Below are 18,857 nucleotides of genomic sequence, written 5' to 3' on the forward strand. Positions count from 1 at the left end.
GATGTGGTCAAAATACTCATTTGCCTAATAATTCTGCACTCCCTGTACTGTCCTAGGTTTGGATAGTCTGGTGGAGTGAAAGGCCTTTTTCGCACTATGGTACTCCTGTACTTTACGCTCCTGCACTTTTAAAAGCTTGGTGACGACTATGCTTTCAAAATTGGTCTTAATAAAAAAAACTGTGGGAAGTGGAAAAACGTAACAATTGTAATGCACATGGTTCTAACTATATGTGTTGTCTCAACAGCAGCCAATATTTGGGTTGTTGCTAGGAGAATGTCTCTATAATTAGAGTATCTAGGTTAATTTAAATTGAGGAGCCTCCCACAGATTACAAAATATTAGGCAATGTCAATCACCATCTCATTAACCCACACATCCAGTATGCAGAAGTAAAGGAAAACTAAAGGTAAAAATAAGACAGAACTTACTACCAGTTACTTACTGTCACATCCTTACCATCTTTTTTGTCACATATCACAATTTGGGTAAAGACATCACAATCTTTACATATATTTTTGGTTTCATAGTAAAATAGTTTGCAAGGCTGAAAAAAAGACATGCATCCTGTTCAGCCTGTTATCCAGCAAAGTCCTTCCAGAGGAAGGAAAAAAAAAACTCTCATGAGGTAGAAGCCTATTTTATTCATTTTAGGCGGAAAATAACATCCTTTCAAATCTCATTCAGGCGATCAGAATAACTCCCTGGATCAATTAACCTTCTCCATAATTCTAGTAACTATAACCTGTGATATTATTACTAGAGATGAGTGAAGTTTTTGAAAATTCGATTCGGCTGCTTCGCCGAATTTGACAAAAAATTTGCTTAGTTATGAAGTGCATTTTTTTGTAAGTAGCGGGTGCAATGACAGGGATCTGTGATAGCACCACTCCCCATCATTGTACCCCTCAGATGCTACGTTCATACATGATCATGGCATCTGAGTGTAAAAACAGTGTAAAATTAACATAAAAAATACAATAAAATAAAACTTGCCGCCTCCATTTGCTCGCGACGGGCCAGCCGCCGCTATCTTGCTTGATTTCGCGCAGCCCAAGATGGCGCCAGGATTTCAGCCAAAATCATCAATCAGTATGGTGGCTGCGGCCCGTCGCAAGCAAATGGAGGAGGTAAGTATGATTTTTTTGTTTTTTTACACTATTTCAGGTTAAATTGATTCGCTACCACGAAGCACTAGGAAATTCAGCTTCACTGCAAATTTTATTTATTCTGAAATTTGGATCGAATTCCACTTCGGTGGATTCAATTCGCTCATCTGAAGTTATTACACTACAGAAATACATCCAGTCTCCTCTCAAACTCTTTTAGCGATCTCACCATCACCACTTCCTCAGGCAAAGAGTTCCATAGTCTCACTGCTCTTACCGTAAAGAATCCTCTTCCATGTAGATGGAGAAACCTTCTTTCCTTTTGACGTAGAGGATGTCCCCTTGTCACGTTCACCATCCTTCTATTGATGCTTGAACATGTGAAGCAGGCACTTGGGTAGCTGTTCTTGCAATGTAGACGTGCCAGACCAAGCCCCACCATCTATCTGTCCAGTACCTTTGGCCAGCCCCAGCAGAGGATAGTGGGAAACAGGAGGAGATGGAATCCGTTTTCTGCAAATTTCAGAAGCTTGCTGGCAGTCTGCAGATTAGCAATATGTGTTTACTCCTTGTATTTCCCTCTTTCAAGGGATTGTTATATCAGAGTAACCCCTGTTAGAACATATCGGTTGTCCTCTATTTGCAAGGACAAGCATGGTGCATCCATGTATCACATGGGCAGCCATCATTTGAATGGCCAGTATGTAACACTTTATTTCATCTGCAGTGGTGGTGACTTCTTTTTTAAAAGCGGTTGACTTTATGAGACCCCTTAAATTCTTCCCTTTTAACTAATCAATTAGAAGAATTCAAATTTTTCACCAATATTGGTTAGGCTTCCACTTGTAAATGAGCATGCTGTAAAATTAGCCTTTACTGCTTATTCTTAGTTGGAGTCCTGTGAGGTAAACCTAAAATAAAGCAAGCAGAGGCAGTTATAGAGGAAGCAACTTTCATATCATATTGGTGTCTGGGGTTTCTGTTACAAAAGTATGGTAGGTCCAGGTCATATGAGGTGTATGTGATCCTGTTATGATACGCTTTCCACCCCTGCACAATGGCTGCCAAGAAGATGTTTTCTGTGCCCTGTCTTCATTCACGGTTCCTGCTGGAGATTAATAGAAGCTTTTCAAGCCTTTTGGAATCCTCTTCGTATGCCAGATGAAGATCTGTTTAGTCTTTCCAAGAAAACGCCTTCTTTATACCTACGCTTAATGCATCATTTTATATATCATCGTTCTTGCTATATATAACCTTCCCCTTCACATACACTCTATTGTGACCATCTACCATGTTTGGTCATGGTGGAAGGCTGCACAGACTTGCTTATGTGCACAGTGTATCAGCCAAGTCTATATATGAGTGATCCATACTTTAATGTAGTAATATTATCTCCTCTCTAATGCTCCATCTCTAGTGTTAAAAAAAATTCTAATCTTCACTCGCACACGAGACACTCTAGCCCTGGGATCACAGTGCTATAATCATGATCGGCTCGCAATCTCACATTTGCTCTTCCAAAAACGTAGAGCACCAGTATCAGCAGAGCCGCTATATATCAGCCTGTATCTTATCCTGTGACAGTAAAAGTCATCTTCTTGCTGGCAACTGTGGCGTTTCAAATGTATCCTGTGCTATCATCCAGTTATGGAGATGTCATACATTTTATTTACACTGATATTATTACTTATTATTATTAATTATTTATTTGAAAGGTGTTTGTAAATGAACCTTGATTAGTGTATGATAAAAACATATTGCAACTTTCTAATTTCTAATTTCCATTTTCAAGATCTCTGCAAATAGAAACATGCTTTTTTTGCATACAGAGTCTAAAAACCTGTCCCAATAATGTACAACGGACACAGCAGCATGGCTCTTTAAAGGGGTTGTCCCCATCAGGGGCATCCCTATCAGTATGCCCTAATAAGGCATATTGATGTTATAGGCAAGGATTGGGAAGTACCATCAAGTCCCCCCTCTATTAGTTATGCACTATAAAATACCATACTACATTTTCACTACAGCATTAACAAGTGTATTTATCATTCACTACAGAACCGTGGTCAGCAGCTTATTGGACCTTAAAAGGGTCGCTGTTCTTGGTTTGGAGTCTCTGTGCTGAGACCCCCACGATCACTAGAACAAGGAGAGAAAAGCGCACACATATAGGGCCTGATTTATCTTTATTATTCTGGCGTGAAAAAGTCCCGAACAGTGTGTTTGTGACTTTTTAAACACCACTTGCACAAAAGTGTATGCATTAGCGCTTCTCCACCGTCTTTGCTTCTTTCCGAAAAGGTGGCGTGGCAGGGAAAGGCCAGCATCCCCACCACATTTATCTTCTTTTACGCCAGTTTTCTGGCATAGAAGACTGAAGGATTTCAGTTCAGACGCATGGACTGCCGACGGATGCGCCTAATTTATGATGAGGTGTATGCCTAGTCATAAATTAGGCACAGCCTTCAACAGAGCACAGGGTTATCACAGACCGGCGTAAAATGCTGATCTATGATAAATTAGGCCCATAATTTTTTCTCTCAGGAGACGGGCTCAATAGAAAGTCAATGGGCCTGATTTATCATAGACCACTGTTTTACACCAGTCTATCCTAACCCGGTGCGTTGCCGGAGGCTGCCCCTAATTTACTGTACGCCATATGCCTCGTCATAAATTAGGCGCAGACTTTGGCAGTCCGTGTGCCTGAATCGAAATCCATGCCAGTTCCTGTCTGGTGTAGGTTTCAGTCTTCTTGTACACCAAACAACTGGCATAAAAGAAGATAAATGTGGCGGGGTTGCCAGCACCATGCTCCCTTTTCAGGAAAGCGGCGGCGGAGAATTGTCACTTGTGCAAACATTTTTGCGCAAGTGGGGAGGGGGGTCATTTATCAAACTGGTGTAAAGTAGAACTGGCTTAGTTGCCCATAGCAACCAATCAGATTCCTTATTTAATTTTCCAAAGGAGCTGTCCAAAATGAAAGGTGAAATCTGATTAGTTGCTATGGGCAACTAAACCAGTTCTACTTTACACCAGTTTGATAAATGACCCCCATGGTGTTTAAAAAGTTGCAGACACAGTTTGTGTTCACGCCAGAAAATTGGGGAAAAATAAAGATAAATCAGGCCCCATGAGTCTGTTTTGATTCTATCTCCTGTCCTAGTGACTGGTGAGGGTGTCAGCACTCATACCCCCACCGATCAAAACCTTTGTTATGCAGGTACATTTTAGTACCTTCAAGTAATCTTGTGTAAACCACCAAGAATGTCTACCTAGTCTTATGTATATTGTTCTTTAAATGTGTTTCTTCCTCTTAAAATTTTGAAACCAAATAAACTTATTGAAATAGAAAACGGATTGTTCTCCCCTGTAACATACTGTGCGGCTATACCAGTTGGAGGTAATCAGTTTTGGTGTCCAGTCACGGACAAGCAGATTCAAAATATAGACCAGCCTGCAATACTGACTCCCATACTGTGCACTGTAACTAGGGATACTTTGTAGCGAACACTCTATGAAAATGTGCACTTGTTCGTCATAGAATATATGACAATAACTATTTTGAACCTAATGGTTTATTACTGCTTTACGATCTACTGGTGCTATTTGTGACTCTAGGTCCACCAAGAGTTTTCCAGCTTTTTTTTTTTCAAAGGGGTTGTGGAACAATTGAATCTGAATTTCTTTTAGATCAGACAAAACATAACAATATTTCAATTGGAATGTAGTCCTACTGCCCTTGGACAAGTGCATCTCTACTTTACATTGCTTTATAAACCAATGGACTTGTCCCTCATGATCTCTGTTGTCAGGCCATTTAGACCCTGTATCTGGCATACCTTGGTGTGTACCAGTCTTCTGTTTTCACTATTATTTATTACATGCGTGTTTTATCCTGCTTTCTGTAGGAAGGATTAGCAGACAGACCTGACGTTCACTCATTTAAGTCATCCTCCGTAATGACGTATTCCAAGACTGGAGACGAGCCTCCTAAGATTTTCCATGCAACAAGTCAAACCCGTAAAGCTCCTGGTGGTGTGAGTATTACATTAGTTATGCTTGTTTTTTTTATAGTTTTCACATCACTTTATGTTATGGCAGCCTTCCAAGAAACACTCTGGTTTATGACTTTAAGTTGTTCCACATGAAGTATGACTGTAATCTCTGAACCTCAGAAAATGGAGCACGGCGTATAACCTGCTCTCTGCTTTGTTTAATGGATGGCATTGAGTAATTCTACTCATTTGCTGCTTCCGTGACTTATTTTACACTGGCCTTTCAGTAGCTCCTTTGCAGCTGCTGTACCTAAAGCCACTGAGAAATATGAATTTGAACCCTGAAGCCGAGCACATGTCCCCTTCTAGACGGAAGTAGAAAATAGCAATCTGTCAAAGAGGTATGTGCTTCAACAAAGGTCTCTAATAATATTACCAGGGACTTTTCCTGCCAGTCAGCGACAGGGTGCAGTAATTAGTGGCTGTTTTGTGAAGAAAATATTAAGGCATGAGTATTAGTCAGTGTGTCAAGGAGAGAGCTGAAGGCCATAGAGTTTATATTTAGGTGAGGTCAAGAGTGGCAGATCACTGGCTAAAAATAACGTCCGCAAAGTATCACTGTCCTGAAAAAGATCATAAACCTGTCAGATGGCATGAAATACATTGTAAAACTCGTCCAATATGAAGAGTCAAATACAGTTGTGGGTAGCATCATGCTTCACAATACTTGGCTGTCAGTCTAAACATCTGGCAGCACTCAGAAATGACAGGCATAGAATAAAAGACACTGCCCAATAGGAGAAATTCTATAAAGTTCACCCTACTCGGGGTGCTCTGGAAATCTGCCAGCAGGAGATGGTTTCTGGAGGCCTATAATTATCTTGTAGCCTAGACAAGGTTGGCTTAAGGTGTGTGTGTGTGTGCGCTTCGCACTCACCTAACACTTCTGAAAGTTGGCGCCACTGGACCTGATGCTCTAGTCTCCAGAAGCTTGCACGTCCAATCCCTCGCTTGGTACCTAAACCTATGGTAAGACTGATACCAGGGTGGACCTACATTCACTAGTTTATTAATTGGGTTGTCCAGCTTTTTTTATACTTTTTTAACTCCCTGTTGTATCAGCTTTAGGCTGGTTTCACACGGGCGTTGCGGGAACATGCGCGATTTTTCAGCGCGAGTGCAAAACATTGTAATGCGTTTTGCACTCGCGTGAGAAAAATCGCGCATGTTCGGTACCCAAACCCCAACTTCTTCACAGAAGTTCGGGCTTGGGATCAGTGTTGTCACGAGTTGGAGGTCCCAGGAGAGACCTCCGCGTCGTCAAGCAAAAACATACAGCAATACGGTACAGTCACAACAGAGTTTATTGTACAAACAGAATCCAAGGAGGGAAACACAGGGAAATAGAGAGCTCTATGTACCGTCTGCACCGGAAAACCCCCATTGCGCCACTGTCTAATAATACTCCAAAGGGGCGTGACTAAGCAACTCCTGGTATTCACTAGGGCCCCAGATGGTAGGGTTAGGCTTTGCCGCAGGAAGTTGCCAGGGTCCACTCTGGAGCGTGAACTAGACAGTGACAACAGGAGCAAACGGACAACAGGTACCAGAAGGTACCGACGGTACATAGGCAAACAAACAAGCAAATACAAGCAGGCAACTGAAAATACAAGCAGGAGTTCACGCAAGGGAGCAGGAGTGGCAATGAGCAGAGAAGGACTTGCTCCACCAGTGGTATACTGCATGGCATTGCCCATAGCACTCTGCAGCAAGGCACGCTGCAGCAAGGGCTTGCTGAACAGAGACATATAAATACACACAAGGTGACTCAAAACATAACTAGCAGAACAGATAACAAAACACAGGAAAGAGGACGGGAATGAACAAGTAGGAAACCCACAGAGCACAGACAGACATGGATCCCATGGGTCAGCAGCATGGGAGAGTGAGTACAAACAAGGAGAAGGACAAGACAACACACACCAGGAGAGCTGACCCAGAACTGAGGAAACCTCAGCCTATATACAGGTTCCATGGGTGCAGCAGAGAGACCACACCCATGGAGCAGACAGAGAGGATTAACTCCAGATAGGAACACAGGGGAGTTAACCCATAACAAACCACAAGCAACACACAGGAACGGAGCTGCAGCGAGAGCATAGACAGAAGGTCACAGCCAAAGGTAAAGACTGTGACAGGTGTTCTGTAGATTGTATTATTTTCCCTTATAACATGGTTATAAGGGAAAATAATAGCATTCTGAATACAGAATGCATAGTAAAATAGCGCTGGAGGGGTTAAAAAAAAATTAAAAATAATTAAACTCACCTTAATCCACTTGCTCGCGCAGCCCGGCATCTCTTCTGTCTTCATCTGTGCTGTGAGCAATAGGACCTTTGATGACGTCACTACGCTCATCACATGAGCTTGCGGATGCTTGCGATTTTCACGCAGCCCCTTTCATTTCTATGGGGCCTGCGTTACGTGAAAAACGCACAAAATAGAGCATGCTGCGATTGTCACGCAACGCACAAGTGATGCGTGAAAATCACCGCTCATGTGCACAGCCCCATAGAAATGAATGGGTCGGGATTCAGTGCGGGTGCAATGCGTTCAACTCACGCATCACATCTGCGCGGAATACTCGGCCGTGTGAAAGGGGCCTTAAAAAAACTTACCTTCTCCTTGCCACTCCATTACAGCTCCCTTCAGTGGTCTTCTGGTCCCTGTCCTATAAACTTCTGGAAGGATGGGGTCATATATGCACTGCTGCAGCCTCAGCGGTGACGTGTCCCTAAGTGGCATGTGACCCATCAGTAATATCCTGCATGGGGACAGGCTATCTCTTAGGCCAGTCATTGGCTGCAGTGGTGCATGTGACCCCCGTGTGCCTACCAGTTTACAGGACGAGGAGCAGAAGACTGCTGGAGGGAGCCAAAATGGAGCGTCAGGAAGCAGGTGCGTATGTTTTTTTTTCAACAGGTACAACAAGCTGTTTCTACTATTGAGATGGGCTCCATAGTAGATGCTATGACAGCTATCCTGATGATTCGTTTTCTGTATTCTGTGGCAAAGCGAATGATGACATGTAGAAGTGGAAGTACAGCGCAAAAAGATTTTACTTTTCGGTGCTAATATATCCAGGTATATTAATAGGAAACATAACGACAACTATTGTTTGCATGCAGATAAAGGAAACAAAGAAAGCTGTCAAGGACTCTGAAAGCGGAGTGGAAAAGATTGCTGTTGGACATCACATCAAAGATCGCGCCCACATTGTCCAGCAAATGAAGAACAATAAAACAGGAGATCAAGAAGTCAACCAGGATTTTCAAAATATGGATGAAAGTGAGTCTTAATTCCTTCTTCTAGATAGATTGCTCCTGTGGTAATTGTACAATTTTCACCATTTCACAATTTTTCGAGCCTTCATTCAGCTTTGTGACAAATACTGCAAACCGCTATTGCACAGTGAGCCCTGGTGAAGCACACTGTAACCCGGTAACTGTATTTTCTTGAATTGCAGCTGACGCCCCATCATTTGACAGCGAATGGGAACGGGAGATTTCAAAGTTCAGACCATTTGAAAAAAAGCTCTCCCTAGAAGCTCCTAAACACCAAAGGGTCCAGTATTCTACCAAAATAGGAGCCCCAGATGTGCCTAGAAGGTAAAAAAAAAAAAAATTGCTGGAAATGTGCAAAAGTGTGCTAATCCTTCCAATAGAATACCGTCCTAGGAATCTGGGGTTCTATACATGAGTTAATCTCAATTTAGGAAGCATGTACCTCATATACCTAAACAATACTTACAGGAGTATTTTCATCATTGTGTTAAATAAAGGGGTTGTCCAAGTTAATTAAAATCTTCCCAAAAGCCAATTAATGTCCTAACATAAATAATGAGCCTATAGTCGCCCGTTATTACCCCACCATATCCAGAACTGCAGTTCTGGTTCTTCTCATGGTGTATTATGCAAGGCTGTCGTGGTGACATAGAAGTATATAGCGTGTGACCACTGCAGCCAATCACCGGCCTCAGTGGTATACTGCACTAGACCACGGAGGCTAGTGGTTGACTGCAGCAGTCACCTGCCGTATACTTCTCTGTTGCTGCTGCCGCCTTGTACACATTCATAGTGAGCAGGAACACAGGTGAACACTAAAAATGGTGGGGGTAGTAAAACATGAGGACAGGAGCGTGATTTATCTTATGATGTTTAGTGGCTTTTGGGAAGTTTTAAAATAAAATATGTTAATTGCATTAATACATATTTAGTTTTTCTTTTCATGTATAACATATATAATGTACTTCATGTCCAGTGACTTCTAGCCTTATGTGCTCTTATGGGAGGAGGTCACATGACAGACAATACATCCATCTCAGGGGCGTAACTACCATAGCGGCAGACCAGGCGACTGCTATGGGGCCCAGGGCAAGAGGGGGCCCAGGGCAAGAGGGGGCCCAGTCATAGTTGGGATCATCTCCTCTTCTACCTGAAGTGGAAACTGGAAAACTTGGTCAGAACTCTACCCTCTAAAGGAACAACTTTTAGCAAATGAGGCAGTGGAAAAATGGCCCAAGGGTCGTTGAAAAAGGTTTAGGCGGAAACTCTTCTGTCCTCTGTGGGGGGCCTGGTTTGGTCCTTGCTATGGGGCCCTTACTTCTCTATGTACGCCACTGCTCCATCTTATGTTTCAATTGATATTCTATCCTGCATATTTTCACAATTACAGAACCCCTTTAAGGCACAATTTACAATTTCTAATATTCTTTTCTGGATTGTTGTGGATTTGTGAATTTCTCTACACTGAAAGTTTTTTTTTTCAGCCAGTACAAAAATAAAAAAAAGGCATTTTGCGGTTCTCCATCCAATCTCTACTTCCTAGACAGTCGTGGCCCAGGAAATGTAATGGCGTAGCCCATTACTGGCTGCAGCAGTGACCTTTCTCAGCCAGTGATTGGCTGAGCAGTCACATTTCCATGTCAAGAGGGTCGAGGAAGTACAGACCAGTAGGGGACACAGGATGCATCGGAACGGGTGTGGGGGATCACTAAGGTGAGCATTAATTTTTCTCTCTTTTTTTTTTTTAAGCAATTCTGGCCGTTCTGTAAACATTATTATTCAGTGGCCAGACAACCGATTTAACATTGTTTGGAATAGAAAAAGCACTGTCTACTGTTATAATATTACTTTTATACTTATTTTTTTATATATAGGGAGCGATGCATCTCCAAAATGGTCATCTAGAAGATTCGTCAAAGCATGTGACTTCAGTAATTACAAAAACATTTCAAGGTCAACTAGGAAACTCTTGAAGGGACATGCAAGATGTAACAGGGTCTCTTAAATAAATAAGACATGCACAGTTGATTGGTTCTGCATCTTATTTGAAAGGTCAATCGGTACTGATGGAGCCTGCTCTTATGTGCCAGCTTAGTGGTGTGCAAATGAAAACATCTCTTCATCACTTCTCTATTATGTTTGGCAACTTTTTTACAAAGATTGCACTTTATCAGGTTCAGTAAAGGGCATAGAACGTTGAAGCTATATTTTGTTATTGTCCTAAATCATATTTTCTATTTTATTAAGATGGTACAATTGTCATATGCTGTAATTATTACTGTGCATCAGAAGTGTCTAAGCTTGTCCAGTACAGAGGTCAATGTCTTTATTGTTCACTAACTCTTCATATACCATATGATGTATATTATTATAATATAAAGTTAAAGGCGTTTTCCGGGATTTTAATATTGATGACCTTTTCTCAGGATAGTTCATCAATATCAGATCGTTGAAAAACCCCTTTAAAGCGCATCTGTCAGCAGATTTGTACCTATGAAAGCGGAAGACACCGTTGTTAGTTTCATGTTCATATGTGCCCGCATTGCTGAGAAAAATTACGTTTTATTTGATGTAAATGAGCCTCTAGGAGCAACTAGAGCGCTGTGGTTACACCTAGAGGCTCTGCCCTCTCTGCAACTGCCGCGCCTTGTCCACTCGGATTGACAGATCCAGGCAGGTCTGATAACATTTACACTGCTTGGTCCTGTCAATCAAAGTGGAGATGGTGAGGCAGTTACAGAGAGGGCAGAGCCTCTAGGAGTAACAGCAATGCCCCTATTGCCCTAAAGGCTCAACATGGGAACATGGGACCAGCACAGATGCCTTCAGCTATCAAGCGCACATGTAACAGGTCAGCCAGTTTCATAGGTACAAGTCTGCTGACAGATGCCCTTTAATATATTAACCTACTGCAATGAAGGCTTGTTACAGGGCCGGCTTTACCTCTAGTGACTTTCACGTTGGCCATAAAATGGCAAATCTTTGTGAAAATCTCTATTCATTAAAAATGGGTTCATGCATTATCTAACCTATGTTGTTTTTAGATCTGCTTATCTTTACTACTACTGTCATACAGCATAATGTAAAACAAAGACCTTCAGAAACTCAGATAAGGCTCTATTCACATAAAAAAATTTGGGCTATTTCAGAGGTATACATTGTAAATATTCCCGTATACATCCAATGGAAACCTCCAGTGTATACCACTGTATTCTTATGGGGTATATTTTTTTGGGTTACACAACTGTATTGGAAATCAAAGTAGACTATGCTTTCTTGTACAGTGTAAGGGCTCATTCAGACGGCCGTATGCTGTCCGCAAAAATGCGGATCCGTTTTTTTTACGGATTAGATGCTGTCCCATTCACTTCTATGGGGCCCTTTTCAAGAAAATTAAACATGTCCTATACTTGTCCGTGAAAATCAGGACATGGCCCTATTGAAGTCTATGGATCAGCAAAAAAACGGATGCAATCAGTTTTTTTGTAGACATGCTGAACTGTCCGCAAAAAAACGGATCCGCATTTTTGCGGACAGCGTACGGCCGTCTGAATGAGCCCTTAAAAAGGTTACTGACACATACCGGCCCAACAACCCAGGATGAGACGTGACCTACCTGTGGGATAATTAGCTTTAAAATGTTTAGAGACCAAAGATGAAGACATTAGAAAGACTGGTGCTAATGGAAGACGATCTGGTTGCTTTGGGGTCTATTGGTATTTAGATATTGAACTGTGCTATTGCAAGTGATAAAATAGTTTTTAAAGTGTTGTATGAAGCATCCTACAGAATAGATCACAGGTTTTCATCAGCAGAAAAATAATAGACCATATCAATTATCCTTTGATCTGTTTATGCCTTGATATACCTACTTTCATATTGTAAATTTGGCACATGCTTATCTGCTACATTATTGTCTACTTTTTTTTAAGTTTGTCAGATTTTCGAAAACATGTTCTGTAGCACTGTACACAGATTGTATTACAGTCCCTGTCACCAATGGGGGCTGTCAATCAAATTCCCTATCTCACACACTAATGCCAATTTCTAGGAAGCCAATTAACTTGCCAGTACGGTATGTTTTTGGAATGCTGGAGGAAATACACTCTCACACGGGAAGATCATACAAACTCCACACAGATTGTGGTCATTGGCTGCTAACCACCAGAACAAGCACTAATTAAATGTTTGTAAATGTTGATGATGTACAGGATGTATAGGTTGGTGCTATAAAGACAATGGCAAATAAGTAAATTATTACTCTTTTAAAGACTATGGATACCCTTGTGGCAGTTTTTTATATTTGCAATTTACTGATTTTGGGCTAAAATCTTTTTTTTTCATTGGTTTTATTCCAAATTTTCCCCAAAATTTTTTTTAGAGCTTTTAGTTTCGGTGCATTTGCAGACCAGCAGGCTCTCTGTTTAGCTCATTCACACGACCGTATGATTGAGTCCGCATCTGTTCTGCAATTTTCCAGAACGGATGCGGACCCATTCATTTCAATGGGGTCGCAAAAGATACGGACAGCATCCGTTGTTCCTTTCCGTGGCCCTGCAAAAAATATAGAGCATGTCCTATTCTTGTCCACAATTGCGGAACGCACACAGGCGGCATCCGTGTTTTGCGGATCCACAATTTGCAGACCGCAAAACACGGGGCGGTAGTGTGAATGTGCCCTTACGCTGAATCTGTCAGAGAACAGCTGTGTTGGCTGGATATGTAATCCCTTATATCCGACAGCTCATAAACTTTCACTGAAGGTAAATTCTTATCAAACTGATAAGGATGTAGCTGTAATTAGTATTTATTGCAGTTTACTGATTTGGGGCTAAAAATAAACACAGCTCATAAAGACTCATTTAAGCTAAATTCTTATCAAACTGATAAGAATGAATAATGAGTATTTGCTATGACTGCAGGTGTGGACCCGCTGTGCCAAGCCACTGGTGTGGATGGCTGCTGACCCACGGGGATCAAAGACACCAAGGAGAGGCACCAAAGAGACAGGCAGTACTCGTAATCAGGAAACAGGCAATGGTCAGGGCAGGGAGTGTTCTTGCAAATCCCTAATTCAGTCCAGAGGTCAGGGCATGCAGCACAGGGTCAGGACGGGAAACAGGAAGAGGTCAGTACACATGTAGACAAATGGATTATAGCTCTTTTGCAAAGTCTATCAGTTGCTAACAGACCCTGTTGTCACGGACATTCCCGCCACAAGTGGCAGGAGATTGGTGAGACTGGCAACACATGGTTTGATCTGACATGTTTTCTGTTTGGATCAAATGACGTCTGTGTTGTTTCTGGTGCTATATATTGTCTATATATTGTTGTTTCTCCCTATGCGGTTTATAGCTTCAGTTTGAGTTGTGGATAGCTGGTGTGTGGATCTCGGCTTAGTTCCTGGTGCTGCCATAGCCAGTTGAAGCTAAGTGTTTTCTTTCCCTTTTGTATTTTGTTTGGTTTATTTTGTGTGTTGCATTTCCCTGTCATTTGTATTAAGGCCTGAGGCAGACTCCTGTTCATCCTTCCTTTTGGAGGAATAGGTTGTCTCAGTCCTGACATTAGTACCAGGGTCCTATAGGGTGAGTCAGGACAATAGGTATTCCGGTGTATGAACTCACCTACCTCTGGGGTCTGTTCATACTGGTAGTTAGTCAGGACTTTGATTAGGGTTTTACTAGGAGGTGTCCATCTCCTTTCCCTAGTGTCCAGGCCTTATTCCCTCACCCTTTTCCCTCCTATGTTCGGTGTGGTGTTTCCCTCCCACTCCCGAACATGACACATGTAGATCAGGCAAGGGATGGACACACAGCAATCAGCACCACACACATAGCCAGCACCTACCCGCAGAGCAAAGGAGGATTAACCTTTGCAGTGAGATACAAGTCCCAATTCACACACAGGTAGCCGACACCCATGTGCACAGGACAGCAGCGCCATGAACTGCCATTGTAACCATTTATGAGCTGGCAAGAGTTCAGAAATAAGGGTTACAGATTAAGCTGTCAGAACAGCTCCCTGATGGATTCCATCTTAGGACTCATGCGCACGGCCGTTGCCATGTTTGCTGTCCGCTAATTCCAGATCCGCAAAACACGGATACCGGCCGTGTGTGTTCTGCATTTTGCGGAACAGAACATCCTGCCCTCTATAGAACTGTCCTATCTTTGTCCGTAAAACAGACAAGAATAGGACATGTTCTACTTTTTTGTGGGGCTGCGGAATGGACATACGGATGCATCTTTTGCAGCCCCATTGAAGTAAATGCAGATCAGATGCGGACTGAAAATACGTTTGTGTGCATGAGCCCTTAAGCAGAGAACACATCAGTTTTCAAATGTACTGAAACAGAAAGCTGTAGACAAAGAAACTGTTGAAAATTTTTATAAAAGGAAATGGAAAAAAAATTTTAGCCCAAAATGAGTCAACTGCAATAATAAAAGAAATTCACAATCTCACCATTCACAGGCGGCATTTTTAATAGCTTTTTAAAGTGTGGAGCTCCAGAAAAATCTTTTATTAGGCTACATTCACACAAACGTATTTTGTTTCCGTGTCCGTTCCGTTTTTTGGGGATGAGAACCGATTAATTTCAATGGGTCCGCAAGAAATATGGACAGCACACAGTGTGCTATCCTCATCCGTATGTCCGTTCCGTAGCCCCAAAAAAAAAAATAGAACATGTCCTATTCTACTCCGTTTTGCGGACAAGAATAGGCATTGTTACAATGGATCTGCAAAAAAAAAAGGATGCCATATGGACGTCATCCATTTTTTTTTTTTGCGGATCCGCAATTTGCGGATTGCAAGACACATATGGTCGTGTGAATGTAGCCTTAGGCCTCATGCACACGACCGTTGTGTGTTTTGCGGTCCGCAAATTGCGGATACGCAAAACACGGATGGCGTCCGTGTGTGTTCCGCAATTTGTCGAACGGCACGGACAGCCATTAATTTAACTGCCTATTCTTGTCCGCAAAACGCGGACAAGAATAGGACGGGTTATATATTTTTTGCGGACCACGGAACGGAGCAACGGATGCGGACAGCACACGGAGTGCTTAATTGAAAGAAAGAACCGGCACTCCTTGCGATGTAGTTATCAATATTTTATTCGCCACTCATGGATAGAAGTATCTATCCATGAGTGGCGAATAAAATATTGATAACTACATCGCAAGGAGTGCCAGTTCTTTCTTTCAATCAAGTACTTGGGGCGACGCCCGCGGACCGTGCACCCACAACCCACGCAGTGCCGCCTGACATCTATTACAAAGCACACGGTGTGCTGTCTGCATCTTTTGCGGCCCCATTGAAGTAAATGGGTCCGCATCTGAGCCGCCAAAACTGCGGCTCGGATGTGGACCACAACAACGGCCGTGTGCATGAGCCCAAATACTGTGAATTTTTTACTGATCAACAGGAAACCAGGTGCCCTGAGGCTGCTTTTGGTCTTTGCCTCTTCAGTCTGAGAAACCCACTCCTCTATGTGAAAATATAAAGTTGTATCTTTGTATCTAAAATACTGGAAGTTTGAGAAAAAACTGAGCTTGAACTTGAATTGTAGTTGAAAAATAGAAACTGTTGTAAAGCTGTCCCTGTATTTCTACCCTTAAAATGGATCATAATATGTGGACATATTCACAGTCAAAGTAAAGTCATTCATCAAGCCAGTTGTGATTGTGATTATTTGCCTGACATGAAACAGGTACTTTAATAATTGGTCATTCATTCGTGCATCAATTTTTCTTTGTTTCTCTGCCTTTTTTTCTAAATTTATTTTACTGCTCATGCTGTATTATAATACACAAGAACATCCAACAAGTAAATGTTGTATGTAATACATTTATAGTACCTTGAACTGAGAATATATGAATCATATTTCTAGCCTTTATAAATGTATTGAAAAATAAACCTCCTTGTACACTTTTGCTGATTTGTTGATTTTATATATCAATTTAACCACTTCACATCTGGGCCATTTGCCCCCTTCCTGACCAGGCCTAATTTAGCAAATCTGACATATCTCACTTTATGTGGTAATAACTTTGGAACGCTTTTACTTATCCAAGTCATTCAGAGATTGTTTTCTCATGACACATTGTACTTCATGCTAGTCATAAATTTGAGTCAATATATTTCACCTTTATTTATGAAAAATCCCAAATTTACCAAAAATTTTGAAAAATTCGCAATTTTCTAGATTTCAATTTCTCTGCTTTTAAAACAGAAAGTGATACCTCATAAAACATTTATTACTTAATATAGGTCTACTTTATGTTGGCATCATTTTGGAAATGTCATTTTATTTTTTTAGGACGTTAGAAGGCTTAGAAGTTTAGAAGCAATTCTTAAAATTTTTAAGAAAATTGCCAAAACCCACTTTTTAAGAACCAGTTCAGGTCTGAAGTCACTTTGTGGGGCCTACATAGTGGATACCCCCATAAATGACCCCATTGTAGAAACTACACCCCTCAAGTTACATAACCGCCTCCGGACCGCCTAACGCAGGATCGCGTTCCGGAGGCGGCAGTCTCAGGCAGAGTCACGCATCTATGCGTCATCTCGCGAGACCCGAGATTTCCTGTGAACGCACGCACACAGGCACGCGCGTTCACACGCACACAGGCACAGGCACGCGCGTTTTTTAACCCCTAACAGGTATATTAGATGCTGTTTTGATAACAGCGTCTAATATACCTGCTACCTGGTCCTCTCGTGGTCCCTTTTGCTTGGATCGACCACCAGAGGACACAGGCAGCTCTGTAATAAGTAGCACCAAGCACCACACTACACTACACCCCCCCCTGTCACTTATTAACCCCTTATTAACCCCTGATCACCCCATATAGACTCCCTGATCACCCCCCTGTCATTGATCACCCCCCTGTAAGGCTCCATTCAGACGTCCGTATGTGTTTTACGGATCCCCGGATCCATGGATCGGATACGCAAAACACATACGGACATCTAAATGGAGCCTTACAGGGGGGTGATCAATGACAGGGGTGTGATCACCCCATATAGACTCCCTGATCACCCCCCTGTCATTGATCACCCCCCCTGTCATTGATCCCCCCCCTGTAAGGCTCCATTCAGACATCAGTATGTGTTTTACGGATCCATGGATCGGATCCGCAAAACACATACGGACGTCTGAATGGAGCCTTACAGGGGGGTGATCAATGACAGGGGGGTGATCACCCCATATAGACTCCCTGATCACCCCCCTGTCATTGATCACCCCCTTGTAAGGCTGGCTCCATTCAGTCGTCCGTATGTGTTTTTTTACGGATCCATGGATCGGATCCGCAAAACACATACTGACATCTAAATGGAGCCTTACAGGGGGGTGATCAATGACAGGGGTGTGATCACCCCATATAGACTCCCTGATCACCCCCCTGTCATTGATCACCCCCCCTGTCATTGATCCCCCCCCTGTAAGGCTCCATTCAGACGTCAGTATGTGTTTTACGGATCCATGGATCGGATCCGCAAAACACATACGGACGTCTGAATGGAGCCTTACAGGGGGGTGATCAATGACAGGGGGGTGATCACCCCATATAGACTCCCTGATCACCCCCCTGTCATTGATCACCCCCCTGTAAGGCTCCATTCAGACGTCCGTATGTGTTTTACGGATCCACGGATCCATGGATCGGATCCGCAAAACACATCCGGACGTCTGAATGGAGCCTTACAGGGGGGTGATCAATGACAGGGGGGTGATCACCCCATATAGACTCCCTGATCACCCCCCTGTCATTGATCACCCCCCTGTAAGGCTCCATTCAGACATTTTTTTGGCACAAGTTAGTGGAAATTTATTTTTATTTTTTTTGTTTTTTCTTACAAAGTCTCATATTTCACTAACTTGTGACAAAAAATAAAATCTCACATGAACTCACCATACCCCTCACGGAATCCAAATGCGTAAAAATTTTTAGACATTTATATTCCAGACTTCTTCTCACGCTTTAGGGCCCCTAAAATGCCAGGGCAGTATAAATACCCCACATGTGACCCCATTTCGGAAAGAAGACACCCCAAGGTATTCGCTGAGGGGCATATTGAGTCCATGAAAGATTGAACTTTTTGTCCCAAGTTAGCGGAAAGGGAGACTTTGTGAGAAAAAAAAATAAAAAATCTATTTCCGCTAACTTGTGCCAAAAAAAAAAAAATCTTCTATGAACTTGCCATGCCCCTCATTGAACACCTTGGGGTGTCTTCTTTCCAAAATGGGGTCACATGTGGGGTATTTATACTGCCCTGGCATTTTAGGGGCCCTAAAGCGTGAGAAGAAGTCTGGGATCCAAATGTCTAAAAATGCCCTCCTAAAAGGAATTTGGGCCCCTTTGCGCATCTAGGCTGCAAAAAAGTGTCACACATGTGGTATCGCC

The 18,857-nt window shown here is 42.4% G+C and overlaps 1 protein-coding gene across 2 annotated transcripts in view; it reads left to right on the top strand.

Annotated features, from left to right (window-relative positions):
* The window catches only part of MLF1 (myeloid leukemia factor 1), a 46,586-nt gene extending 36,112 nt beyond the window's left edge, over positions 1 to 10,474 (top strand). For both annotated transcript variants that reach the window (XM_040428150.1, XM_040428151.1), the window contains 4 exons: positions 5,018 to 5,146; positions 8,293 to 8,452; positions 8,631 to 8,772; positions 10,323 to 10,474. In XM_040428150.1, the coding sequence (XP_040284084.1) occupies positions 5,018 to 5,146; positions 8,293 to 8,452; positions 8,631 to 8,772; positions 10,323 to 10,353 (462 nt within the window). In that variant the 3' untranslated portion in view covers positions 10,354 to 10,474. The remainder of the gene's footprint in view (positions 1 to 5,017; positions 5,147 to 8,292; positions 8,453 to 8,630; positions 8,773 to 10,322) is intronic.
* The last annotated feature ends 8,383 nt before the right edge of the window (positions 10,475 to 18,857 follow it).

Source organism: Bufo bufo, chromosome 4 (genome assembly GCF_905171765.1).
Source record: "Bufo bufo chromosome 4, aBufBuf1.1, whole genome shotgun sequence".
Taxonomy (NCBI): Eukaryota; Metazoa; Chordata; class Amphibia; order Anura; family Bufonidae; genus Bufo; species Bufo bufo.